Here is a 27,785-nt window from a genome sequence, read left to right as displayed (position 1 = left end):
ACACCCAAATGGTATATAGGTCATGAAGACGCATAATGTAAAAAGAATACATGAGCTGACCAGAGTACATCTTCTAGGGGATCAGACTTGGTAAGCACACACGAAGACACTGTTGTAAGGAAGAGAGCACTATGCCAGCACACAGGTGTTTGGCGAAAGCGCTGCCCCTTTCCTTGGAAGCAAAGACAAGGTTCAAGAATGAGTCTCAGAAAACTGGTCAGTGCCACAGCCAGGGCTGTGTAGCTTCTGTCATTTCTGCTCTCATTTAACCTCATTTCTTCTTGGGATAGCCACAAAGAAGATACAAAAGAATCGTTTCATAAATTTCCAGATGTTTAAATCGGCTCTAGGTCCTTATTTCCTGTGGCTAAACAATTCCAATTCTTCTCATTCCCTTCAGATCTAAACACATCACTTAATTTCAAGAACTTCTTTTGTGTGCGTGCCAAACGCGTTTTTAAAATTTTTGAATGGTATCAACGAGTTGCTGATTTTTGCCAAATACTAGGTTTTTAATACTCTAATTTTTCGGGGCTTGGTTGTGACCACGATGCCTCACCAAAATCCTCTGCTTGGCGGAGCGTCATTAAATTCTATTTTACAGATGAGAAAACCAAAGTGAAGTATGTTACCATCTTGACGACACACGGCAAATTAGTCTCAGTAATTAGGACTAACGGTTGGCCAAGGGCATTGTTCAAAGCCCAGCCTGTTCATAAGTGTTCTAACATAAGCAAGAACAATGAAAAATGACGTTGAACAAAAAAGTGCAATGGTTGCTTCGGTGAGCCTACAACATTAGTAACAAACTCCTTCTCCTATACATCTTCGAAATGCCCACAAACACCCAAACTTACAGGACATTCCAAACTCAACCAGCTTGAAATCAATGAAGAAAGAAAGCATGTTTATCAGAAGGCCTAAACTTTCCCACAGGTGCAACCACTGTTAAACAGATCCACTTACAGTACAATAATTATGAAATAGGAATTTGCTCATGTACAAAAGTAGTTCACAATCTTCCTCAAAACAGGAGGCAGCCTCTTTTGAATAGGACACAAAGAGAGTTGGAAAGACCCATCGCGTATTGTGTGCTATGTTCTTTTACGATGCTGAAATGTATTTCTTCCTTTTGAAGACAGCAGCTGAGACTCAGAGAACCAACCCGAAGTGAGTGATTTGGATGCCTGATTTAATCCGGCAATTAACTGTGAGTCACTTCACCCCTGGTTTGTCCCTTCAATAACAAAAATAATTCCTCATGCCAAACGGATGCAGGGAAGTTGATTAAACTATACACTGCTTTGGGTTTCTTTAGAAATTGTCTATACAACCCATGGGGTGTGCTAGTCAACAAAACATTACACAACTGGAAATGAGGTTCAGTTAAAGCTGTTATTTCTTACCTCTAGTCCCACTGACTGCCACATGAGATCTGAGTTCAAAGAGGTACGTTTTTCTAATGCCTAGGTTGTCTTACGACTAGTATTAGAAGACAAAGGGAGAAAACTTGGAATTAAGATGGATCTGACCAGTCAACTATTCGGTGAACGGCGGCATTAATACATTCTGCCTGACCTACAATTATGGTTACAGCAAATACTCTTCACCCCACCGCAGAAATTTAACTTGGTGCTCGATATGAAATATGCAGTCAAAAGACAAGTTTTCACAAGGGCCACTGAGTGAGCTTAATAATCCAATGAAAAGAAATACATCCTCAAGTCTTTAATTAAGACCCATTTAGGTAAGAAACTTTCAACGCGTGCTTTCGGCTAAGTCCCACTGAATGAAAGAACAGAATTTCCTCCTCCCCTTAGTCCTGCATCCAATGCAAATGCCCTCCTTGCGACTGTGTTTCAGGCTCAAATTCTTGTTTTTCTTGTACCTAACTGGAAGAAAAAAATCAAGTCAAATTCTTTCAATTTTAAAAGGTTTCTATGTATAAATAAAAGATCACCAAGGATCAGTGATTAACAGAATTTCGGTTTGCTCCTGATAAAGCTTTGGTTTGCATATACGCATCTGTCAAATCCGCAGGAATGTCATCTTAGTAAAGATATAATTAATGCAGCCACACAACACTCCAAATTAATGCTTTAATTTAAACTACAGCTGTTTAATCTTCTCATTGTAAGAGACCAGAATAACTAATGCTCGATTCTAGAGGAGCAGGAAGTAAACAAGAGTAAAAGGAAACTGAAGTTACTCAATTGTCCATGAAGCTTAAGGAACCATTTTATGCAGTTTCAATTAAATAGTCCCTTGTCACTCTGGTCCACGTGACTGGTGAATGGCAGATGTCTCGGAATCTGAATCCCAAAGCTAACTTGTCTCTGCCCCTGAGCCACCGAAGTTAACTAAGCGCATGCTTTATGTTTACAGTCCTGGGCCGGGACCTAGTCCCCAACTACACTGCCTCAAAAGACAAAGAAAGGCTGCGACTGGACACCTGTGCCTGTCACAGCTGTTCACCCATATTCTCTTCAGTGAACATTTTGAGGAGGAAAGAAAGGTAGGACCATTGGTACAAATTCCCAGTGGGGCCCCCAGGCTACCTCTCTCCTCCACTGTGAAGGGACATCAGTGACGTGTGTAGACAAGTTTGCAACAAACTAGGGGGCCTCCGGAATCCAGGCTGAAATGGTTTCTTCAGCTACAGCTGTGAGAGAACAGAACTTGGAGCTTCCTAACTCCGCCCTCTTTCAATTCACTGAAACTTCCTTTGAAAAATGTTCTAGGTTATGACCTCCACATAGATGATTCTTCCCAGAGGTGGATTTTCTCTGAGGGAAATCCTCTCAGCTAGTCGGAGACTGTAAGAGAGGACACGTTTTTTAAAACAGGAAACACAACATCAAAACCTTTCTAAGTTTTATGTGTCTAATCATAGCAGCAAACAAATCTTTTCTTCATCAAAATTTAACCGAGAGCCCAGGTTTTACATGCCTATGAAAGGTTCAAAAATAACAATTCTTCTGATACCAAGAACAGAAACACAAGTGTGTTTCAAATAACACAGAGGCAAAGGCCTCAAAATGGGCCTTCCTCTTTCATCGTGGCCTTTTGTAAAAATTGCGACAGTGCACCAGTGGGAATTCTGGCAGGAAAAAAGTCCCATCAGAGACTGGCTTTTTGTTTTAAGGAAAAAAAAACAAAAAACAAAAAAAACATGCTTATGCTGAAAATTCTTGCTTTTTCCATTATGTGGTGTCTGGGGGAGGGTGGGAAGAGGAAGGCTTCTTTCTATATCTGTAGAGCACTGTAATTTAAAATGAGTCATGTAAAACATAAATGAAAATGTTAACCTCTCAGACGGGGGTCAGCAAATTATATTCCTGCTTAGATCCATTTTTTCTCTGGCTAACTTGACTAATCCCAAGCCAGGGGCTTTCCCTATAGACATACTCTAACGTACCTAGAAAACTGAGGGTTAAGTCTGAAAAATGGCAGGCTTGAGGAGGAGGCCTCAAGGCCTTAAGGATTGAGAAATCCTTGGCCACAGCTCAGCCTTGGGCTATCCCTACACTACCTCTCAGCCCCAGATCCCTCCCATTTCACAGCAGTGAATTTTCCCAAACAGGTATAGAGAGGAGACCCTGACTCCTATGAGGGGTGGAATTATTTGTCTTTGTGTCACCTCCCGCTTAACCTCTCTCTCCTGGACCGGTCCTGGGAAAGCATCTGCGTGTCTGTCTACCCACAGAAGACTTCTCTTTCTGGGCATGCCCCTGCCTCAAATCCATCTTGACGGTTTAATGGGATCACCCAGCATCGAAAACTTTTCTTCTGCCTTCACACATCACGAGTGGGACAGGAACCCAAATATGACTGCTGTGCTCTCTGAGCAAGACTCAACATGGGGTCACGTGGAGAAGTGCGGACGCCTGATCCCCTGTCCAGCCTCACCTGCTCTTCGTCAGCGCTGCTCTCTTCTTGAAGATTAAACTTTTACTAAGTCAAGTAATTAAAGCACCAACATTCTTCTAGACTGTATTGCTATAAACGAGTCCAGGTCTAGGTTCAAACACTGATAACGTTCTAATAGCACAATACTTTCACCTGGATGGAATGAGGTCATTGCTTTAACTTGCAGTATTTCAGAGTCTTCCCTCTTTATTGTAAGAAAACTTTTAAAGAAATTGATGATTTTGTACGAAGAGTCTCAACTAAGTCTCCGGTTTGATATACGGTTCACGTACATGATCTTGATGGAAACAAGATACTGGCTAATCAAGCATTTTTTTAAAAGACTTTTTTTTAACGTTTATTTTTGAGAGAGAGAGAGACAGACACAGCGTGAATGGGGGAGGGGCAAAGAGAGAGGGAGACACAGCATCCGAAGCAGGCCCCAGGCTCCGAGCTGTCAGCACAGAGCCCGACGTGGGGCTTGAACTCACGAACAGCGAGACCATGACCTGAGCCGAAGCTGGACACCCAAGCGACTGAGCCACCCAGGCGCCACTAATCAAGCATTTTTAATACCTATATCTTGAAGATTTTTAAATTAGTTCGAGGGTAACTGAAAATGACCAAGGATTATAGAGATGTGAGACCCTATTTAAAGAGTCCAACACATAGGCCACTTCTTCCTAATATTCACTTAATATTCGCTTCCAGAATCAGTGCTAGGTTTGATATGACATAGCCTCTGGGTAAGTTAATGCTGCTGGAGGTTCCTTTCTTTATCCGTTCCACTTTGAGGGTGGAAAACAGTGTGATGTTGGAAAGCACCCGGAAGTCAGAGTCGGCATGCAAATCCCAGCTCTCTACTATTTACTAGCGTTTGCTTCTGGGCATGATTCTTTCTCTAAGCCTCAACCTGAAAAGTGGAATAAGTGAGATAATGTGGGCAGTGCACACAGCATGGGTGCCTGGCTCAAAGCAAGGGCTCAACGCATGCCAGCAAACTTTAAGAATCATGGTGAAGAAATTTCACTTTTCATCCCAGGGGTAAAACATGTCATCTTACACGTGTTTAAGAAAAAGGCAGAAACCAGATGCAACGAACTAAAAAGGGTAATATGAAAAAATTGCAAAGGCAACCTTTTTAGCAAATCAAAAATTCATGTCATCATTCAGTGACATGCCTGTAAATGAAAGGTCCTGAATAAGGCAACGAAATTAATCAGAGCCTACAATGCATATGCCTAAAACATTAAATATCAACTCAGTGAGATAGATTTCTGGGAAAAGGCTAAACCAATCAGTAATGATCTCTTCAACTTCTATAAGCAAAGGATTTTTGCCTTCATTTTAAGAAGCTTTGGTTGCTGTAACTATTAACTCCCAGCCTTCTTCATTTCCTTCTCTTAGCAAATTATACATTAAATGTGAGACAACATAATTTGGAGATTACAAACTACATTTGCTGGGATATAAAATTTGAAACGTTTCAAAATGTGAACTAAACATAACATCTGAGGCTGGCTAAAGATGGTCCCCTAGAGATCACTTGAATCAAGAGATTCTTAAGCAAAAGCTTTAGTTATATTTCAAACGTGTTCTAGAAAATGGATTGCATGGGGGATACCTACGAGGTGGGAGGGACAGTGTTTTGTATTTTGGGACAAAAAGATGATTGTAAAGCTGTCCCCATCTTTCTTTTTCAGAGTATATGAAAGGCAACTAGTCCTACAGCCAGACCATAACTAACACTACCCCCGCACCTCCAAAATGTTTTTTCACCCTTAGAGCTAAAAATACTCAAAATACTAACTAAAGGATGGAACAGCGAAGTTGGAATTCGCCAAAAGCAGCTAAGGGGATAAAATAGTTATGTGATTAGACAAATTCCCTTATTCGACCACGCTGCCATTGGATAGGCAGAGGTCTTGGGGTCTGCTACACAGGCTCCGGAAGCCAACACGAGTAAACATTCGGTGCATCTTATGAAACTTGTCCTGAATGCGGGCCACAGTTAGACGATTCCATTTGCAGAAGAGTTGGATCCATGTGGTCTGACAGGAAACGGAGTTTCAACCTAAACAACCATGAATTTTATGCTCCAATGTTTAAACTTCCTCTCAATGTTAAAGCTGACCGGGTTTCTCAAGTTTCCCTTCTGGGGAAGATTAGACCACAAATGACAGTTACAATATAACCGTACATGTAACTACAAGCATCTGATGGCTAGGGGAGTAGCAGGCTACAACTAACTTTCAATCCTTTCAAGCCGATTTTAGTGAAATTAGCAAACTCAATCACAAAGGAATATTTGCATGATTGAATCAACAGCGCCTTGTCTGTTTTGCCTTATACACTGTGCCATCAGGCATGTTTATATATAGCATTATATACACTGTTTGATATATGTTACCCCATTTTATAAATATATAATGTCATATATATGTAAAAAACATTTTGAGAGGCGCTAGTCAAGTGAGTGCTAACTTAAAAGTTAATATTTTAACCATTTACATCCCACAGATTCCAACATGACTTTAATGGCCTCCTCCCAGCCTCCTGTTCTGATGAGGTTCTTCTGCCGAAAGGGAGAGTAACTCACACAACTGCTTCATCGTCTTTAGTTTTTCTTGGGTCTGTTTCCTGCAAGTGGAAAAACCTGGTTGTTCAACTCATCGCCTGATACCAGGTCACGTCATCATGTCACAGGTCCCTGGCAAGCCAGGGGATCATCTTTGGCTCAGGGGTGCCCTCCTGGCCGATGGGCTGTGTCCAGGAATGTAGCCTCGTCGCAGAGCACAGACATCCCACCCGAGGGGCTTTCAGCGGTATGGTAGAGCTGCTTAAGCACAGTGGGGCACCAGGCGGACGGTCTGGGGTCAAATCCCAACTCCTCCACTAGCTGTGTGAGCTTGGGCTATCATTTAATTCAACTTTAATTTCTTTTCCTTTACAACAGGTATAATAATAAGGCCAATGTCCCAGAATTCCTATGAAAAGTAACAATTTAACATAGTAAAATGTTATTAGCACAGCACCTGACGCAGAACTAGCATTTGCTGAACACACAAATATAGGTACGTATAAATCCACACTTCTAGATTTGTGTGTGTATACACAGGTACCTATGTATGCTTATATATGTATTTCCTTAAATTTTCACACAAGGTAAGTATCTTCCCCACGGCAATAATATTTTCACACTGTCTCTGTAGGCTGCGTTTGAGAACATGCACTTTATTTCTAGGTATTTGGAAAATACACCCCTGACAGTTTTATCCTTTGGGTAACTGTTCTTCCAGGTAATCAACCTCTGCCTTTCTCATTACAAAGTTTAAATGAAGAGCAATGTTTAGGTCCTCCCAAGTGAGACGAGAAGTTTCGTGTATGTTTCTGGTCTCTTGCTGACAGCATAAAGAGTGTCTGTCAATTGCCTTTGCATGTGAAATACGAAACAACACCCTAAATTCTCAAGCTACCGTCTTTGTCCTCAAAACTCTAGTGACAGCAAACTACAATCTTTCGGCACGTACAGCTACAAAGGAGAAGGAAGCCTGGTACTTAACTAGATATTTTGACTAGAGGCTTTAATATTTTTACACTTAAAACTTTTTTTTTTTTGGCCAAAATGTATCCAGAAGAGGCCTTCCACTGATTTCATACCAACAATGTGGAGAACACTTTCAAATGTGCACACATGCATGCAAGGTTATTTTTATTATGTTGCTCTTTTTCGCTTGATAGGATTTCCTGTTTATCAGCACCTGCAATTCTCATGTCATATCTCCTTTCTATGCATCCATCATCTTTCTCCCTCATTTTTCTTTTTCTTTGGATGCCAGAAGAGCTGTATCTGCATTTCTTCTTTACGACACTAAATTTCTTTTCAACTGCGTTAATTCTACTCCTAATGGCCTCCCATATGGATTTTAATGTACTATCACATTTTTAATTTCTTTACGATCACTTTTTATGGTTTCACTTCCATTTCATCCATCCCATCGTTTTTTGTTTTTTGCTTTTTTTTTCCAACTCATGAACATCTAACTGCTTTCTGCCCCTCTTTCATCAGGGCCGTGTCATTCTGAAGCAATAAATCATTGGTGGAGGTCTGTTCTTTCTTCCAGTCTTCTATTTCATCTCCCCTTTCCTTTATGGAGCAACCCTGTTGATCAGGCTAAGCTATGTTTCTCCTGTTTTGTGATCACAAAGCAAGGAGAAATCTACCCAGGCCTGGTGTTTACTCTGAGCTACTCCTGATCCACTGGGCACTGGCTTCAGAACTGGAGTCGCCTGTCCGGTTGAGATGAACAGTTCCCAGGCCAATTCCCAGTGTGGTTTTCGTTCCAATGTCATTTCCCTGGCCTGAAAGAAAACCTTTTTCTGCCTTCACTGCCTGGCTTCCTGAGGTGCTGAATGATGGAGAACTCGATCAGAGTGCTCAAACCCTCAGTCAATGCAGGTCTAACTCTTCCCCACCTTGGACACTTTACTTTTGTGGAGGGACAATGGCAGGATGTAACAGTAATACCCCTGTCCCAAGATCCCAGCTTCGCCCCATTCTTTGCGGAGCTAGGACCTCTTCCACTACATAAGAAAGCACCTTCGGGTGACATGAGAAAGAGGAAGGGAAGGGCACTCTAGGGACAGATGCATGAGCTCCTTGTGAATTACAGGTGGGGGGTGGGGGGGAGCACATAGCCCCACCCAGCTATTTACAGGGGGCCAGGACTTACTCTCTGCTTTGAAACCCAGTTCTGTTTAGTTTACAGTAGCTCTTTCTCATTTTTATAAAACTCCAAGTGCTTTTCTTAGGAACTCTAAAGAGAAGTCTCAAGAGGCTGTGTCCGGACCACCCGGCAGACACACCTTTGTAAATCAGGAAACTTGCAAATGTTTTCAAGTACAAAGACATGAGTCCAAATAAAAGTATCCAAGAAGTTTTGCTGGCACTCATTGCCTCGGAGAGACTATCTCTATGCAAGATCACATGGTCCTTTTAAACACCCAGAAATAGGGGCGCCTGGGTGGCTCGGTCCGTTAAGCGTCCGACTTCGGCTCAGGTCATGATCTCGCGGTCCGTGAGTTTGAGCCCCGCGTCGGGCTCTGTGCTGACCGCTCAGAGTCTGGAGCCTCTTTCAGATTCTGTGTCTCCCTCTTTCTGACCCTCCCCTGTTCATGCTCTGTCTCTCTCTGTCTCAAAAATAAATAAACGTTAAAAAATAAAAATAAAAAAAAATAAACACCCAGAAATAAAATTCACCTGTGCCTTTCACGTGCTCTCACCTACCTTCCTGTCCTTGGGATTCTAGAAACAGAAACACAATGTTTATGTGAGAAACTTGCCAGGGACTGACTGACTTTCCTGAGAAATAAAGCTCGACATTCAAAGGAATTCAGTCATTAGCCAGACTTTAAAATGGCGTTTACTGCTAACTGTGACACAACTTAGGTTTAAGACTTCAGATTCATTTGAGTCCACTTGGAATTTCCTGTACTTCTGGATTTCAAGCAGCCAGCATCCATATGCCAAAACACCTAATTCTTATGCGGGACACACTCAGCTTTTTGGCTTTTAAACAGGTAATAACCAGCCAGTGCTCCATTTCAATTAAAATGATATAATTCTAAGTGAGAAAGAAGAAAATTTCAAATTCAGGTAAACACCTGAAACAGACATAAACTTCTTCCAAAATAACAGATATGGAAGTAAAACCATTTAACCATGGCACATAACTTTGGACTATCTGATCAAGGTTTATTTCTTCCCCCATGAAAACTGCATACACACACACAGACCCAAAACTTTGTCTTGGTTCCCTGGCCTCATCAGTCTCCTTGTGATGCAACCCTTGAATGTATTTAACAGACATAAGAAAATGCTGTGAGTTGTATGTAAAACAAAGGTAATTTGTTGTGTGGCCAACAAAGGTAATTTGTTGTGTGGCCGTATGAATGTAACAGCCAATGAAACTTAACTGATAAAACAAACATAATTGAAGACCACCCAAAAAGCTGCAACTATCTGGTTTCTTCAGTTACTGATAACTTCACAAAGGACTGCTTACCCAGAACCACACAAGGGCTTGCTGGAGTGTTTCTGAACCCTCTGAATGCTCCTTCTATGGAGCCCCCTCCTTCCTAAATATTTGCACAGTCCCTTGAGCTTTACCTTCTTAATCGGGAAAATAATGGTCATAATGCAATCTGTGCAGGGTGGATATAAGAATCAAATGAAAAATATCTCTGACATGTCTAGCAAAACGCCTGGCAAACACTAAGTCTGCAAACTTTTCAGGTAATTTTTTTTATAACAAAGTCTTGATGATATTTGTTAATTTAAGGTACATTTTGAAAAAGGCATTTTCCACATTTAAATACAACCATGGGGAAAGTGTGGTACAATGACAATAATATATACTTTTGATATGTCCTAACCAAATGCACTAAATCTCACTCCTTGGTACTCAGTAGATACTCAATATTATTTAGCAATAAAGTCTTTTTGCTCTAACCTTTCTGAATCTTTCTCCTTCAAAAAATAGGAAATTTATTTTTTGGCTACCTAAAAAAGCAAGTCAGCAACGTTGTGAAATACTTTCAAATTATAAAGTAATGATACAAATATTCAACTATGTTTCTACCATTAGGACACGGGGATGGAAAGATCTATTTCAAATGAACTGTTCACTGATAAAGACACAACATTCTTAAACATTAAAAATTATTTTAAAAAATAGGATAAAAATAAACCCAGGGGTGTTGAATGTGGATTCACAATAGATGATCTTACAACTTTAAGTAATTTTGAAAAACGAATTTTCCAAGAACCAACAGCAAGTGGGAACCAGTGTGAGGGCTCCTCGCTTTGGCAATGGTACCGTGTGCCGAGTCTGAGTTGTGGCGCCATATGGCAGCTTCCTTCCTCAGGATAAAGCTTGTAGGATGAGGACGACCCCAACAATCTGGCTGACTTTACAATGCAGCCTTGCCCAACGCCTATGCTCACGTGTTGCCTCTTGGGCACATAGTCTAATAATTCCATCACATAAATTTGAAGAGCTCTGAAGAAACAAATCTTTCCAATTGGAATAGACAAATGTTAACACTATCACCCTCTCTACCTGCCTTGGAAAACTTAACAAAAAACCCACTAGACAAATACTTAAGAACTCTGAGCGCCTATCATGTCAACACATTGAATTACACCACACACACACAGCGCAAGGGAGGCATTCCATGAGTGTCTCTTAATTCACTCATGAACTACAATATGTCACAATGGGAGTCACAAACTAATTTAGATGTCAGCCATTCCTCAGCGACCACCAACAGAGGGAGAGCATAAGTTCTCACACTGGTGAAATATATCTTAAGATCATACAGTGCACAGTTTTGCAAAAAAAACAAAAAAAACAAACAAACAAAAAAAAACAAAAAAACCCTTGGTATCAGTGTGGCACTTTCATTAGCAATAATCCCATCTGATTTCCTGGCCCAACCTCCATATCAGATCTTGCAGGGAGGTCACGCGAGCACATGTGCCCAATCATCCCAGCTTGGGTTTCCATCCAAGTCCCTTTGCCATTTACCCTTCTTCTGGATTCTGGGCTGAAGTACTAATGAACGACTACTAGTGACAACTTAAGTTTTCTGGGTTTTGTTTCTCCAGCAATTCTTATGAGTAGGAATGGACAAAGTTTTACTGACCAAGTGTCAGTATGAGGTTAAAGCAAAAAATACAGCCAAAACTCAGAAGAGACAGTATCTACTTTTTTTTTTTTTAACATTTATTTGTTTTTGAGAGAGAGAGAGAGAGAGAGGGAGACAGAGTTTGAGTGGGGGAGGAGCAGAGAGAGAGAGAGAGAGAGAGATGGACACCGAATCCGAAGCAGGGTCCAGGTTCTGAGCTGTCAGCACAGAGCCCCACGGGAGGCTCAGACTCATAGATCGGGAGATCATGACTTGAGCCAAGTTGGAAGCTCAACTGACTGAGCCACCCAGGTACCCAGAGACAGTATCTACTTCTTATTTTTACAACTAGACAACACTAGGATGGGGAGGGGCTCAGGAGGAGGAGGAGGAGGAGGAGGAGGAGGAGGAGGAAGGAGGAGGAGGAAGGAGGAGGAGGAAGGAGGAGGAGGAGGAGGAGAAGGAGGAAGAAAAAGAAAGTGAGGGAGGGAGAGGGGGGAAGAGGAGGAGGAGGGGGAGGACGGAGAGGAGGAGGGAGGAGGAAGAAGAAGAAGGGAGGGAGGGAGTGAAAGAGAGAGGGAGGGAGGGAGAGAGGGAGGGAGGGGGAGGAGTAGGAGGGAGAGGAGAGGGAGGAGGAGGAGGAGGAAGAAGAAGAAGGGAGGGAGGGAGGGAGGGAGGGAGGGAGGGAGGGAGAGAGGGGGAGGAGGAGGAGGGGGAGGAGGAAGGAGGAGGAAGAAGAAGAAGAAGGGAGGGAGGGAGAGAGAGGGAGGGGGAGGAGAAGGGGGGAGGAGGAGGGGGGAGGAGGAGGGAGGAGGAGGAGGAGGGAGGAGGAGGAAGGAGGATGAAGAAGAAGAAGAAGGGAGGGAGGGAGGGAGAGAGAGGGAGGGGGAGGAGGAGGAGGGAGAGGAGGAGGAGGGAGAGGAGGAGGAGGGAGGAGGAGAAAGGAGGAGGAAGAAGAAGAAGAAGGGAGGGAGGGAGAGAGAGGGAGGGGGAGGAGAAGGGGGGGAGGAGGGGGGAGGAGGAGGGAGGAGGAGGAGGGAGGAGGAGGAGGAGGGAGGAGGAGGAGGAGGGAGGAGGAGGAAGGAGGATGAAGAAGAAGAAGGGAGGGAGGGAGGGAGGGAGAGAGAGGGAGGGGGAGGAGGAGGAGGGAGAGGAGGAGGAGGAGGGAGAGGAGGAAGAGGGAGGAGGAGAAAGGAGGAGGAAGAAGAAGAAGAAGGGAGGGAGGGAGAGAGAGGGAGGGGGAGGAGGAGGGGGGGGAGGGGGGAAGAGGAGGAGGGAGGAGGAAGATGAGGGGGGAGGAGGAAGGAGGACGAAGAAGAAGAAGGGAGGGAGGGAGGGAGAGGGGGGGGGAGGAGGAGGAGAAGGGAGAGGAGGAGGAGGGAGGGGGAGGAGGAAGAAGGGGAGGAGGAGAAGAAGGGGAGGAGGAGGAAGAAGGACTAAGGAATTTAGAGGAAGCAAAGTAGAGTGGAATTTCTGACTCTAATAATGTATCATAGAGATTTATATTTCACTTATACCAACATCTTTACTATCTTGGATATCACATTTGATCATCAAATTACCAACAGTCTCCTACAATACACTGTAATAAATTCACAGTCAGAACTTCAGTATGCCTCAAACTGTGACAGGATAGATGAATCCATAGGCACCGCATAATACAAGCTATCAACTGAAAATAGATGAACAGATGAATGCAAATACCTCCAAGCAAGAAGTATCCAGAAAAGGTATTCCTGAAAGTGACAGCCATGCTTTCGATGGCAGAAAGCCACTGGGACAAAGTTGTGCACACATAATTAAACAGGAAGATCTGCTGCTTGTTTTTGTTTTCAAGTGCAAAGTTCTATTTTATCAGAACATTTTAACAATGTAGAGTGCATGGAATTATCATAGAAAAACAAAATACTGTGGTCGTTTATAGAAATTAGTAAGAATAATACATTTATAAAGTATTCTGACAGTTATCTTGTTAAACTTGACATTTTAGGGATTATACCCAAGAAATGAAAATAAAGCCAACTTCTAGTGCACCTTGACCTTCTCTATTTAGATTAGTTTCAGTGAAAGCCTAAGAACTGTTTTGGTACTCAATGCTATAAAACTGACCAAGACCTCGAAACATTAGATATAATCCATCATGCAATTATTATGCTTCTCGTTTCCAGCTATCACACCAAGTTATTTTTCCCCCTACCTCAGCCTTCAAACCAATTTTGTGTCATTCCTCATGGAAATGTGTTTGCAACAAAGATACACATACAAACAACAGTCAGCTGTACTGCTAACATCTGTTTTACAAAGAAAAACATGGATATGTGTATGGCATCACATATTTGCTATTCTTTCTTGCCAGATACAAAATTCTCCCCTTTCTGGATGCTACTTAGCAGATGCAAGGCACCATTTGTTGTTAAACTTAGTAATTTCAATTATTTTCTCAAACCCTGACTTTGGGAAGAAGTACTTATTAATCAGCATTTCTCCTGTCTTCGACAAAGATGCATTCACCTAGAAACCAGAAAGATTGACCTCAAAGTTATCAAAGAATCTACTGACTAAATGCAAAAGGAAACATTTTCAGAAGACAGAGTTCTATTTTTATGATAAAGAAAATTTCATTAGAGCATCACCATTAGCTGGGTGGCTAGGACACAGAGAGGCTCACTCCACTTGACAAAGATCCTGTCTGAGGCAGAGGTGTGGAGGCTTTGTTTAGGTTGTACAGATAGGGACACTGGACGTTTTACCCATGTTGGAAAAAAGAGCACATAATGAAATGTCGATAGCCAGAACCCTTGAGGAAATCATCTGAACATATATCTCACCTAAGAAAGTATCACTTCCGTACCAAAGCTCTGTGATTCTACATGACACAGGTCATGGTAACACGGCAGGAATCTTTTCCTCAAATAATGTCTTATCTGTAACCTTGAACTTAACTGTCCTGGAAAAGAGAAAACAGAGCCCTTCTGGTCAAATAAGAGACTGGAGGAAGGAGGGAGGAATGTCTTCCTCTCTGCCTGGGGGTACCAAGGGATGCTCCCTACTCATCTGCCATCAGGGTTTGCCTAGAGTTCCGAACATGGCCAGCCAGCTCCCCGCAGAACTTTTCTGGTAAAAAGCAGCCAAGGTGAGAAGCTTTTCTCTGTCAATTTTCTTCTCAAGGATATGGAAATTGTTCATTGGGATTACTCTCCTTTCTCTTCATATTTCTGGGGAGACAAATAACTAAATTTCAAATTCGCAGGAAAAATGTCTTAAAAGTCAAGAATCTAGCAAAAAAGAACAGCAGTGCTGACACTCAAGAGGGGAGAACTATAATATGTAACTTAACACAGGAGTAATATATTCTGGGATCGTAAGAGAAGTGGTCAGGCACATCTGATCTTATCAGAAATAATTAGCACATTTGTTTTCTCCGGACCTAGTTTCCAATCAATTCTATTGATGATATCCTTTGGAAATGTATTTCATTTCATACTAAAACACAGAGGTCAAACACTTAAATTTTTACACCTGGCTAAAAATCTCTAGCATGCTGACTAAACTTTCCAGTTGGTCAGAAGTCAGAGGCAGAGCTCTACAGCCTTCACCTTCAAATACCCTCTAACCAGCCTTGCTTTCTCACACAAGCAGCATGGACAAAGCCGGGTGGGCAGTCAGCACCAAAAGTCGGATGTGTTACCCCACCATTCAGGGGACATCAGCAGGACGATGCTCTGACCTCACAGCCAAGTCTCACTTAAGTAGGAAAAAAGGTGCAGAAAGTTACGACAAGGTCTAATCTCAACTGAAACAGAATTCATAAAGGCAGGGCTTTGTGAAGCAAAGCCGATTGCTTTCACGGGTACTATCTGGGGGAGTAACAGCAGTAAGTTATGACCACGAGTCTCAGCAAAGGTGTGCAACTTGGGATCAGGTCGCTATCTTCTGTGACCTCCGTACAGTATAGTCAATTTATGTGATTTATTACAGCCTTGCCTTCTAGACAGGGAATGACAACCAGGGAGGGGCACTCAAATGCTGAGTGTGATAAATGTAAAAATAACATGGCTGGGGGAACCTTGAAAGCAAAGACAAGTTAGAAGCTTTTTGCTTCTTCTGTTTAGAAAGAGTTTTGATCAAAATTTAAAATCGGTCTTACCAAATGTATGCTTTATGTTTTATATGTGGAACCAGCTGGCACCTGGGACTCACAGTCAGAGTCCGCAATGGGGGTGGTAAGTGGTGTGTAGATGGGGGATAGAGATGGGTACAAACTCGGACCCCTAAGTGACCTCGAAAGTGAGCAGATTCCAATGTTTGTTCTATTCAAACTAACATGGTCACTAGTTTGTAGAGTAAACTAGATTCTAGTTTGTCCCTGGGATCTCACTAGTCTAAATATTCTACGTGACCGTGACTTTATAATTAAAGAATCGCAAAATGCGGTTTCAAGAAATAGCCCCGCGGCACGGTTTACTTATGTAAGAAAGGAATACATTTTCATTCCTCTATCCCTACATCTCCACCTCCACCATTTCTTGGTGTACCAAGAAGTGGGGACCATGGCTGGATGGGGCTGTGTGTTCAGGAATGGAATGCCAGTGTCTGAAGAGCCTAACGCAGAAGGAGCCAGTGTAGTCTTTCAACAGCATGGCGCCCCCAAGGACCACGTGACACCCATTTTGCACACCCTTCACCTGTTCGCAAGGGAGTTGTCTCTGAAGGTCAAACAGGGCTTGACTGCGTTGTAGGCAAGTGTAATGTGACACTCTCGTTGGCAATTTTAGCCCCCACGCAAAGGGAAGCAGATGAAAGCAGGGGAGAGGGAACAAAATCTGTGCCTGAAGACACTTGCTGCTTTTGACACATGTTCTCATCACTTTGCTTAAGTGGCTGACAGTACCCACTATCAGCTTAACACACTTCCCCACTAGCAGAACTACCTATCCCAAGCCCTGGAGTATTAAATAACAGCTTTGGAGACATGGCATGCAACGGTCACGGCCAAGGCTGCAAGGTTCCTCAGACGTGAATGGTGTGAAAGAACAAAGAAACTGTGATTTCTAAAAACAGGATGGGCTGTCACCGCCTTGTGTGCCTGTGTAGAACACACAAAGCACATGGCTCCTTTCAAGTCACCTGGGATGTGAAACAGCTAGATGATGAACCTCGGAAGCAAGCCTTTATCCACTTACTGAGAACCTACTGCACTGTTCTAGATGCTTGGGATAATGGAGGGACAACTAAGACCCTCGCCCTCATGGAGCCTACAGTCTACCAGAGGGAACAGATGATAAAATATCAACATGGTAAGTAAATGCTTTGTGAAAGCAGAGGGGCATGTCGCCACGTGAAGTAAGGAGAGCAGAGCCAGCCTCCGTGCGATTTGAGCCAAGAGCTGACAGTAGGTCACCCAAGAGCTGCCCAAGCGGAGGGAAGGAAGCAGAGTCCTGAGGTAGGAGGAGGAAGGCCAGGGTATCAGAAGGCATGCTCTCCCTCTCAAATCTAGATGCCGATTTTCATCACTACTTTCTGGCACAAAACAGGGATGCAATTCATGGTGAATGAATGACTCGAAGGCCAATCAACACAACAATGTCCAATTCACACATTTAATTCAATCCACGGGTTGGGCTTCCTCAGACACTGTACGCAAAATGTACTGGTGAAAGGTTTATCAGATTTTCAAAGGAATTTCAAAAGCTAACCTTCATACCTTTATTTCCAGGAACATTCATGGAAAGTGGAAAAGTGGGTTCTATTATGTAAGAAGGAATCCCTCACACAAAGTCTACTTTTGGCCGAAGCTCAATGACAACTTTCTTTTAAGAAGAGACAGGGCACCTGAGTGGCTCAGTCAGTTAGGCATCCGACTCTTGATCTCGACTCAGGTCATGGGATCGAGCACTGACTGGACAGCACAGAGCTCTCTTGGGATTCTCTCTCTCTGTCCCTTCTTCACTTGCATGCACAAGCTCGCTCACACTCTCCCTCTCAAAATAAACTTTAAAAAAAATTTTTAAAGGGTGCCAGGGTGGCTCAGTCAGTAAGCATCCAACTTCAGCTAAGGTCATCATCTCAGGGTTTGTGGGTTCGAGCCCCACATTGGGTTCTATGCTGACAGCTCAGAGCTTGGAGTCTGCTTCAGGTTCTGTGACTCCCTCTCTCTCTGCTCCTCCCCTGCTTGCACTCTCTCTCTCTCTCTCACCCCCAAAAAAGAAAAAGAAATAAAAATAAAAATAAACATTAAAAAAATAAAAAGAGAGTACGTTGCAAGAGCAGGAGACAAGAACCACACAATTAGTAGGCAGGCAGGCGTGAGCACCTTCTATCTATCCCATTCCCATTACGGGGTGTGCCAACTCCCCACGGCACACTATCTCAACTGGAGGCCTGCATTTGATCCTTAGACCTCAGGGGTGACCTTCAAAATAAAATAAAGACAGTCCAACACGAAAAACAGGTTAAATCAAGTTAGGAGAGGGGAATAAAAGGAAAAAAGGGCTAAAGAATTCAATGACAGCAAGAAAAGAACTATCCTCTCTGTCCCACAATCTGTCACTGCAGAGCCTTCCAAGTAAACATGCACGTGGGCAAAAAGAAAGTGGAATCCCATAGTTGTCCTCACAACTACTTTCCTTGTCAATGTGACATGCAATTACTAGGAGCTACTGAATTCTCACTTCATAGCAGTCATATGTAAATGAGACTAGAAGGTTACATTTCTGGAAAATCTACAGTTTAGTACCAAAGCCCCCTCACAATCTCCCATTTCAACTGCCTATTCAATCTTTCAGTTACTCCTAATGACTCATTTCTATTTAGGCCAGCTCTTTCTAATATCTGAATGCACGATGTCATGGCTTCTTTCTTAAATTCTGCTAAAAATTTCATTTAGTCCACTTTCCATGTAGTAAAAAGAAAAAAGGAAAAAGCTGTTAAAAATCTCTATTGTCACCACATCAGATGAGAAAGCAAGCATTATAAAATAGGTTCGGACTTAAAAAGAGAAAATCACTTTGCTTATAATGAAAAGTTATACCTAATGGCAGTTTTCAAATGCAATTTTGCTTAGAAATTATTTTTACAAAATCTTGTGTCACTAATCTCAACACGGTATCCCTTTTTCCACTTTTTAAATTATCTTCTCTGGTAATCCAACACAGATACTTGTAGGATTCTGTAATCTTTTGTATTCTGGGACAAATTAAGTAATTTTTCCTTTTGAATTTTTTTCAAAAAGTAAACAAATTAAAAGTATGTAGTTTGGAGGTGGGGGGGGGGACCCAATTGCATGTATACTTTCTATCTGCTAAATGAAACACAATGGTTGACAAAACCATATATACATATGCAGAGTCAATGTTTTATGTTTTTGTTGCACAAAAAATTAACTTTTGCTTTGGAACTGTATAGTAGAAGACATTATCTGGACATGACTTATAAAGTACGGTATAACGTTCATCAAACAAGTATCCCTGTTGGGTCGGGCAGGGGAGGAAAGAGCACATCCTTCAGGTATCTCTAGGCAGTTACCCTTGACTTTTAAAAATATTCCCTATCCTACTGCTACCCAATGCTAAAAAGCAGCTATTTATCCTTGCATTCTGCTCCTTTATTCTTGTTACCTCATTCATATGTTCTAGAATAAGCCAACGTTCAAGAAGGCATGATTGTATCAGAATCCCTTCCAGAAAGACACTGTAATGCCACAGGCAGTTTTACTCAACATGCAACCACGGCAAATGGGCCCACCTGTTTTAAACATACCTTGCCAAACCTTTCTCAGTCTGAGAAAAAAAAAAAAAATTATGTAGGAGGAAAAAAAAAAAAGAAAAAACAAAAAGCTTGAAATTTACCGATGAAGAAATAAGTATTTAACAAAGGTGATAACAGCAAAACGGAGCAAAGGGCTGGTCTTTGTGTGAAAACGAACAGAAGAAAAATCTTAAAACGACCAGCTGTGCACAAAGCTAGAATGTGGACCATCTCCAGTATCAAGGAGTGGTTTTTGAATCAAGGTGGTTTCCATTTAAGAAAAGTATTCAGTAAGTTTTTTCTTCTCATGAGGGCCAAGCACCGTAGAGGCATTAATGCTACAAATGACATTGCCGATGAAAGAAGGGAACTCCCTCTACATCTAGACTGAGTACAGGATTAGGTTTCAGCTGCAGCCACAGTGTTTCTGGAGAGGAAACCCAGAGGTAGATACCAGGTTATAAAAACAATGGTTTCTTCTCTGCTGAGTTCTGGGGTCACTTTATTACTTTCTACACTTCTCCATACCAATCAAATTAACGTTACATCTACTGACGTTAGACTTACCCTCTTCTTTCCTTAAAGGATTATTTATATGTATTACGAGCAATTAAAGAATAAGGATGCAAGAGATGTTTAATTCAATGGCAACTATAAAAACAGGGTTTCAAGACACTGACCAAGTTCTCATACACCATCTCTGTCTTTTGACAACTCCCTACCCCACAAACACAAATTTCCAGTCTTGTAATGGTTGACCCAGTTTTTATGTACCATATATAAATTGAGGTAAGGCTGTCAGAGTAAGTTTCTGCTCAGAGCACACTACGGTCCGACGCAAATGGTAGGCTTTTCCTTAAAAAAAAAAAAAAGGGGGAGGGGGAGCGGGGGTGCACCACGAAGCAATCGCTCATTAACACTGACCTTGTTGTTGCTCACTGTCTGCTTCAGCTTTTGAAGAACCTGGTGCAACAGGAAGGGGTCGAGGTGGTCGGGGCTTTGGTGTGGGAGGCGAGATTTTTTTCCTTCCAATATATTCAACGTAAGTTCCTGGAAAGTCCCCTCTTTCCCCCGTGGTTTCATTATAACCATTTAACCAGCCAATTTCTTCAGGCCTGGCTTCCTGTCCGTCACTGAATCCAAGAGCTACTAAAGACCCTTTATTCACAGTCAATACATCGCCCAAGTGCAAGTCAATATCTTCTTCTCGTTCCTTTTTGTAATCATACAGCGCCCGGTACTGGTAGCCCTCGGCACTCATGGTTGCAAACCTGTCACCATGCAACAGACGTCTCGTTACACACTGCAGTCTGATTTTACGTTTCTATGGAAAGCGAATTCAGAGAGTATGTTAAGATTCCTAATATGTGTCCAGCAGAGGACAAAGGACAACTCTCCAAAGGTTTAAGAGGAGAGGTGACTGGATGTCCGGCTGTCCATCTGTCCTCCATCAATGGTGTGACTGAAGACAGAGTGCCACTTCCTCTGCGGCCCGCAGTCCTCCCACTGGCTTCCTTTTCAGCAACTCGTCAACACTTGGCCTCCAGGCTGACTCTCACAGCGAGGCCCAATCCTTTCTGACATTCTTGTCACACTGTCCATCTGGCGTCTGATTTTACTGCTGCACTCCACACGCGAGCTTCACCTAGCAAAGGAAAAACAAAGCTTATGAATGAACATCACACTTTGCCATCTGTGTGAATTTGAATTTTTACTTCCATTCAACAAGTATTTAATCAATTTGGCATACATGCACAGGCCGGTGTGCTATTGCTCAACATGATACATACAACAAAGATTAGTAAGAACACCAGGCAGGGGTGGGAGGTGTGCTGGCATGTGGCAGCGTCTCAGAGATAAGAAGGGTAAACAAGGAACCATAACACTAGGTCAGTACCCTAAGACAGGCAGAGGCTAAGTGCTATTGGGTTCGATGAGGGAGGGACCACATCTAACTGCAGGGATCTGAAGACAGAATGGAATGTGGAGCATGATCTTAGGTACAGATGTGACTAAGCAAATGTCATATTCTGGGAAGAGCTAGAACAGGCAGTCCAATCCATCTGAAGCCAAAGAGGGAACACTGGATCTGGATTAGGAAGATAGGTAGGGGTTATATGACATGATGCATGCCTGCACTGAGTTTGTGAGTCATGTGGTCCGATTTAGGGCGCCACCGAAAATCCGTGGAGAGAGGGGAGCAGCAAGGTCAGAGATGCACTTAAAGAATCTCAATCTAGTAACAGCGACTAGGACAGATTGGCATAGGGATAGAAGAGGTGAGGAAAGGTGTCAACCGTGTTCTGCAGTGGTCTGGGCAAAAGGGTCCTGAGGGCATGAACCAAGGTGGCAGCAGAAGGTATGGAAAGGAGAAGAATGAAATAACAGACGCTGCCGAAGAAGCCTGAGTGGATGCGGCGATGCTCCAATGTGGGTCAGGACAGCAGCAAAAGGCCTGAACCTGAGTTCGTTAAAAGAATTTAGCCACGGGTATCAGGCAAAGGGAAGCCAAGAGGACTGACAGGCTTACAGATGCAAGGACGGTGGGAGGCAGGGGAAAACCTGGTCTGGGACTCTAAGACAGGGAACACACTACAGATCTGGTGATCAGCTGCAAATAAGGCAAGCCTGAACTCAGCGGAATGGAGGAACTCACAAGGAAAAATATTAAAGGTTAAAAAATGATCCAAGGATCAAACACTGGGGTTCGCTGAACACACCTGAAAAAGCAAAGTCACGCTTTGGACACAAACCCTATGTGCAGGAAATAATAAATTAGAGGGTTTTGGTGGGAAAAGCGAATCCCTGAGACCAAATCCCACAGGGGCCTCCAGCAGGGAGGAAAGTGAGGCAAGGCCAGGTAACCTGGGCTCTGCCCATCACCGCATCATCACTGGCTTTTGGGAAAGCAGACCCCGGTCTAGAGGTATTGAGGATACTAACTAGAATTTGAGGAGTTAAGGAACTGAAGAGAAAGCAGAGATGGTTGTGGGAGATCACCCTGGAAAGACAGCCCCAGTGTCGGGGAAAACGAGCAGTTGCAAGCTTTTCGCTTTTTTTTAACATAGTGGAGGCAGAGGGATTCCAGACTCTCGAGAGGGAAAGTCAGCAAGGGGCCTGCCTGCCAATAGAACAGGGTGTCCATGTACATGCTTTGCACCCTAGTTGTTTCTCAATGCTATCTTTATTACAAAGAGTAAAAGCAACCTAAAGGTTTCAGTTAAGCTGGCCAAGTCACAAAGCCATCAGCGACAGCCACAGAATATCAGTGTTCTATATCAAAGACAGCTTGATACGTTTTAACGAGTGGGGCCACTATAGATGTTTAGTATTAAAGGAACTCATCGGCGTATGCATCTTAAGAAGTAAGATCTAATCGCAGACAGTAATGTTGGCATTCAGAAGCATAAAGCATTCAACTTTACACGGTTATAGAGCCTCTTAGCCATAGTACAATAACACTCTTAGGAGAGTTAAAATTAAAAGAACTAAAAAACAAACACTGGAAACCTTTGCTGAGTAAGAATATTAATTTGAGATAGATATTCTACTTTGTGTTTCAGTCATCGGATTAAAAAAAAATTAAAGCAACCAGCAGGGTGTAGGAGAAAAATAAACTATATTATGTTTGAAGACAACCTCTCCTTTTGATAGATCCAGGATCAAATTAAATATTCACTGCAGAAATTCACACAAAAATGTAGAACTAGCAAATTTCGTTTTTAGTACTAATGTACTCTGTACAAATGAGACACAGAACTCTAAAGAACATGAAAATTTACATATCCCTAAATGCCTGGAAACCAGGCAACATGCCTAAGAATAATTTAATTCCTCCAAATCTGCCTTGAAATTTTTGTTAGCTTTTCCTGGCAATGTAGGTCTTTATGGAAAAAAAAAAAAAAAAAAAAAACATCTTCAACTAGTAGGTTGGAGAGATCTTCCCACCAGCTGCTGCCTATGGCTTCCTCTATTTCAACAACCCAGTGGGCCAGTTTGGTGAGATTCTTCACAGAATGGCGAGTATTTTATGCTCCCTCTCTTCCTCCCTTTCTCTCTCCCTCCCGCCCTGTCTCTCTTAATCACTCTCTCCCCCACACAGCCCTCAGCAGCCACCAGGCCCCCCATCACAGCACACCTCTGTAGATATGCATGTTCCTCAACAGAGGAGGCCACACTAAGAGGCTCCACGTGTGGTCAAGGTTTTACAAACCTGAAAATTATACTAATGTTGGCCTGAGGCTAAATCTGTGCAAAGAGGAAAAAAACCCTGAGGAACTTGATGATCTCAAGAAGGCCAGACCTGAGAGTTAGCAATTCCCACCCAGGTGCCAGAGACCCATATATCTCTACAAATTCCCGTCCCTCAATGTTTGTAAGGAGAACCTGACTTTCCCTGTTAGAAGAATCCTGTGCAGAATTCTGGGCTTTAATTGGATTTTAAAAAAAAGCAAAAAAAACAAAAAAACAAAACAACAAAAAGCCACATCTTCTATGATGCTAAGATTATAAGAACACACCATTCCTGTCTTCTGGGACTCAACAATGCCAAGGCCACGAAGATCAATCAAAACAATTCAAGGTTGGCCAAGATTCAGTGCCAACAAAGTGGTTGGAGAGCAACCTTGTAAGAGAAGAGGGAGAGCTGACTAGTCATGTGGGTGGGGACTGGATAGTGTCCTGTCCCTATCCTGTCTTGGCCAGGGAGAAGAGGCAGGCTCTTCTACCCTGCTGCACAATACACAATTTCTCCCGATGGCCATCCCATTTCAATGACGGTCACTGTCATATTGATCATCATGGGCATCATCTAACACTACTGGAAGCTGTATGTATACTAATCTATCCAATCTTTTTCCTCTTCCTCCTTATCTAATACTTACTGGGAGCTCTGTGTGTATTAACTCATTCAATCAGAATCATCTAACGCTTAATGGGATCTATACACGGCCCAGCATGTTGGGTCAATACTCAGCATAACTCTGAGGCAGCACTATCAATATTCTCATTTTGCAGAGGAGGAAACTGAGATAACAAAGAATTTAGTACCTTGGCCATGGTAACACCGATCAACTGATGGGAGGAATCACAAGTCACCTTCAAGTACTTTAGCTCCAGGTCTGACACTTTTAACACCACGAAAACCTACTGCCCAAATTCAACTTGCTTTGATGACAAAAGACAGCCCTGGTGGGTCCATGGGGTCAATGATGCAGATTCCTTGCCTGCATACTCTGGCCCCCCAGATTAACCTTGAATGTCTGCTTTCTATTTACTCTCTGTGACAGTGGCCCTACTGATAGTGTCTGTGGCTCTTTCACAAACACACCTGCCAAAAAAAGCCACTACAACCTGGCAGCAGTCCCATCAAGTTCAGGACCCAGTATCTTAGACAATGCAAATTTTCTTCCAAAGAGACTTCAGTAAAATGCATCCTTGCCAAAGAAGTCTATAAACTATGAATAAAAGAATACTGGGCACATCACTTCTGGAAGGCTGCCCACTTCTGGAATCCTGCCCACTTCTGCTCTAAGAGCTTCAACTACTGCCACCTGTACCCCTCTTGGCATCTATGTCCCCTACCGCTGTCCCAGGCCCCTGACTACACAATTTCTAACAACTCAGCTCCTCCTGAGGGGGGATATGGGAAACATTAAACCATAGTCACGAGAGCTATCATATCTTGACAACTGGCAAGTTTTTTGTTTTTCGTTTTTCCCTTACCCTCAAATTCTCCCCAGGACTGCAGAAAACTCAGCAGCCTGAGGCATCGGCATTGCCTGTGTAACATAACCCTCCTAAGATCAATTTGGAGCCCAAACTACCCAGATTGACCGGATACATGTTGCCGAGATTCACAAGATTATGGCTCTAATCTCCTTGGCTATGTTCACCTGTCCAATGAACTATTTCCACCTAGCTCCAACATAATTGCTAACATAGTAAAGGTTTTATATGTGAAAAATATCTACCATCCATAAATTAATGTTTTCAAATAAGTAATGCAGTTTTCTAATCTAGGCTCTAAGCTACTGTACATGTAAATTACTGTAAAAGGTATAAAGAAATCCCATCAACAAATAACAAACTTACTCACATAACATCACATGTAATAGTTCAAAATTTCTTTAACAGTAATTATTGTGCTCCAGTATTTCAATCTTTTCAAAGATTGCCTGTCACACCATTTATCAGAAGTATATTTTCTCTCTTTGCTAAGATACTGATCTATTCTTATTCTGTGCCTCAAAATAAAGTTGTGTCTGATGTCTGACAATCAGCAATCCATGACTTCTTAATGTTCAAATGCCTCAATGTAAATTTTCAATTTAACACTCTAACCTGCAGGCATTCTGGCAGAGAACCAAACAAAATTCTTTGCAAAGTGCTCTGACTTTGTGTTGACTTACTCCCCTTTTACAAAGGACAAGGATTTACCAAACTTAATGGGAGGAAGGAATATAAGATATTTTAAAATCACTTGAAATAAATCAAGAATATACTCTAATCATACAATTCTATCCTGTGGTTGAATTAGCAGTTTGGCACTGGGTCCCAACACGCATTGGATCTTCGACTCAGATGCAAAGGCCATGGAGGGTTCATGGACCCCGACCCCCACTTCCCTACATTCCATTTCTCTGTCCTCCCGGTGCTAGGTCTGAGTCTAGGGCAAGCTCCCAACCTAAATTAAGAAATTATTTACAAAGCTTTCCACCTTTCAAGTATAGTGTTCTGGAAATCATAAAAATCAAAGTCAGAGCAAAGTTAAATTGAACCTAAATCAATAGTCATCAAACACCCCCATTCATTTTCAAACCAACCAGAACGTGCTGATGGTTGCAACCCTCAGGGCTTAGTCCCTACTGTGGGCAAGCAGGGTGTTTAGATGAAGACTCCTGCCTGCAAGCCCGTTTGGCACCCCAAGAGCAGTGAGGCCAGGAGGGGTACGGGACAGTACAGGGGTACTAGGTGAAATAACCAGGAGGCAGGACTCTGCAGAAAACAAAGTGAGGACACAGAGCCGGAGCACCTGAGGAGGGGCAGAGAACAGAGACCCAGGTCCAGCTGGAGTCATCACCAGGAGGCTGGCAGAAAGATGCCGATGCTCCTCCAGCAGCTTCTGAGGGGCCTCAGAAACATATGCCATCACCCGGGAAAGGCCAGGGGGGTGACTATTCTGGTTCTCTGCCTCATCACGGTGAACAGGTACTGAGGAAAAGGCCATGGAACGAAGAGGACTAAGGAAGATGATCTGAACTGGCTCCTCTTGTGAAAATGCAGCGCTATTTTGCAAAAGTCTTAGCAAGAAGATTAGTATAAGCACTGAGCTTCAGACGCAGGCAGCTGTCCCCATCACTGTCTGGATTTTTAACCTTGGGCAAGTTACTCAGATCTCTCCATGGCACAATTTTATCATCTATGAGGCAGATACAATAAGCAAACCTGCACCTTACAGGGTTACTAGGACGATTAAATGAAATTACATCTATAAAGTACTAAGCTCTGTGCTGGATAATTAGAGCTTAATACAATTAACACCAACGTAGTGTTTACTATGGATCAGGCACAGCTCTTAAGAGTTTCGTATATATCAACTCATTTAACCCTTACAACTTCCTAGATACAATTTGTATCCCCATTTTACTGATGAGAAAACAAGCACAGAAAACTTAGATAATTTGCCTGACGTTACATAGCTAGTGAACTGCGGCTATGTTATCATTGATATCATTATTATTATGGCTACTAGTATTCAACATCCCTTACTTCCAATTATACACTTCCTACCTGAAACAGGAAAATTTGCTAGGAATTTGTGTGTGTGTGTGTGTGTGTGTGTGTGTGTGTGTGTTGCCTCTAAATGCTTGCAAACCCTTGTAAATGCATCCTGAAGTTAGCCAAAATAAAAGTCTGCTGTCTACTTAACTTCTTTTCAGACAGACACATAAAGGCAGCAGGTGGACTTTGCCCACCTAGTTCTCTCCCCGCCTGAGGGAGAGGGTGGCTCTGGAGAGACCAGGGAGGGGCCAAGACTTCTCCAACAGGATATGGTGATCTAGCTGCCCTCAAAGAGAAAAGATGACAGGCACTAACACAGTCCTCCAGGGACTAAAGGGAGCTTCGTCCTTAGGTTGCAGCCCTCGCTCCTCCCAGGGTCTGGACCACCGGTGTCCAGCTAGGGAGGGGAGGGGCAAGGCATGCCTGCCCAGGGACCTCGCTTTATTAACTCACTCTGCACAGTGCTGGGGTCTTCTCACACTTTGCCCAAACTCCTGTGATTTCAGTACTTTCTGGGGTGATCCTTAACCTGAAAACTATTTTCACTACAGATGCCTGTGGGTATGTATTTTATTTACTTTAAGGAGGACAATGCTGGGAAGATAAAATCTCCAAAGATGTTTTTATAGCAGGATTTTTTTCTTCAGCAAAAGCTATGC

The 27,785-nt window shown here is 42.8% G+C and overlaps 1 protein-coding gene across 3 annotated transcripts in view; it reads right to left on the bottom strand.

Annotated features, from left to right (window-relative positions):
• PIK3R1 (phosphoinositide-3-kinase regulatory subunit 1) overlaps positions 1-27,785 on the bottom strand; it is an 86,743-nt gene that overhangs the window by 55,535 nt on the left and 3,423 nt on the right. For all 3 annotated transcript variants that reach the window (XM_042987730.1, XM_042987733.1, XM_042987732.1), the window contains exon 2: positions 20,269-20,989. In XM_042987730.1, the coding sequence (XP_042843664.1) occupies positions 20,269-20,605 (337 nt within the window). In that variant the 5' untranslated portion in view covers positions 20,606-20,989. The remainder of the gene's footprint in view (positions 1-20,268; positions 20,990-27,785) is intronic.

This window comes from Panthera tigris, chromosome A1, assembly GCF_018350195.1.
Source record: "Panthera tigris isolate Pti1 chromosome A1, P.tigris_Pti1_mat1.1, whole genome shotgun sequence".
NCBI lineage: Eukaryota > Metazoa > Chordata > Mammalia > Carnivora > Felidae > Panthera > Panthera tigris.
Note: the sequence above shows the minus strand (reverse complement) of the source record. Positions and strands in the feature narration are given on the sequence as shown.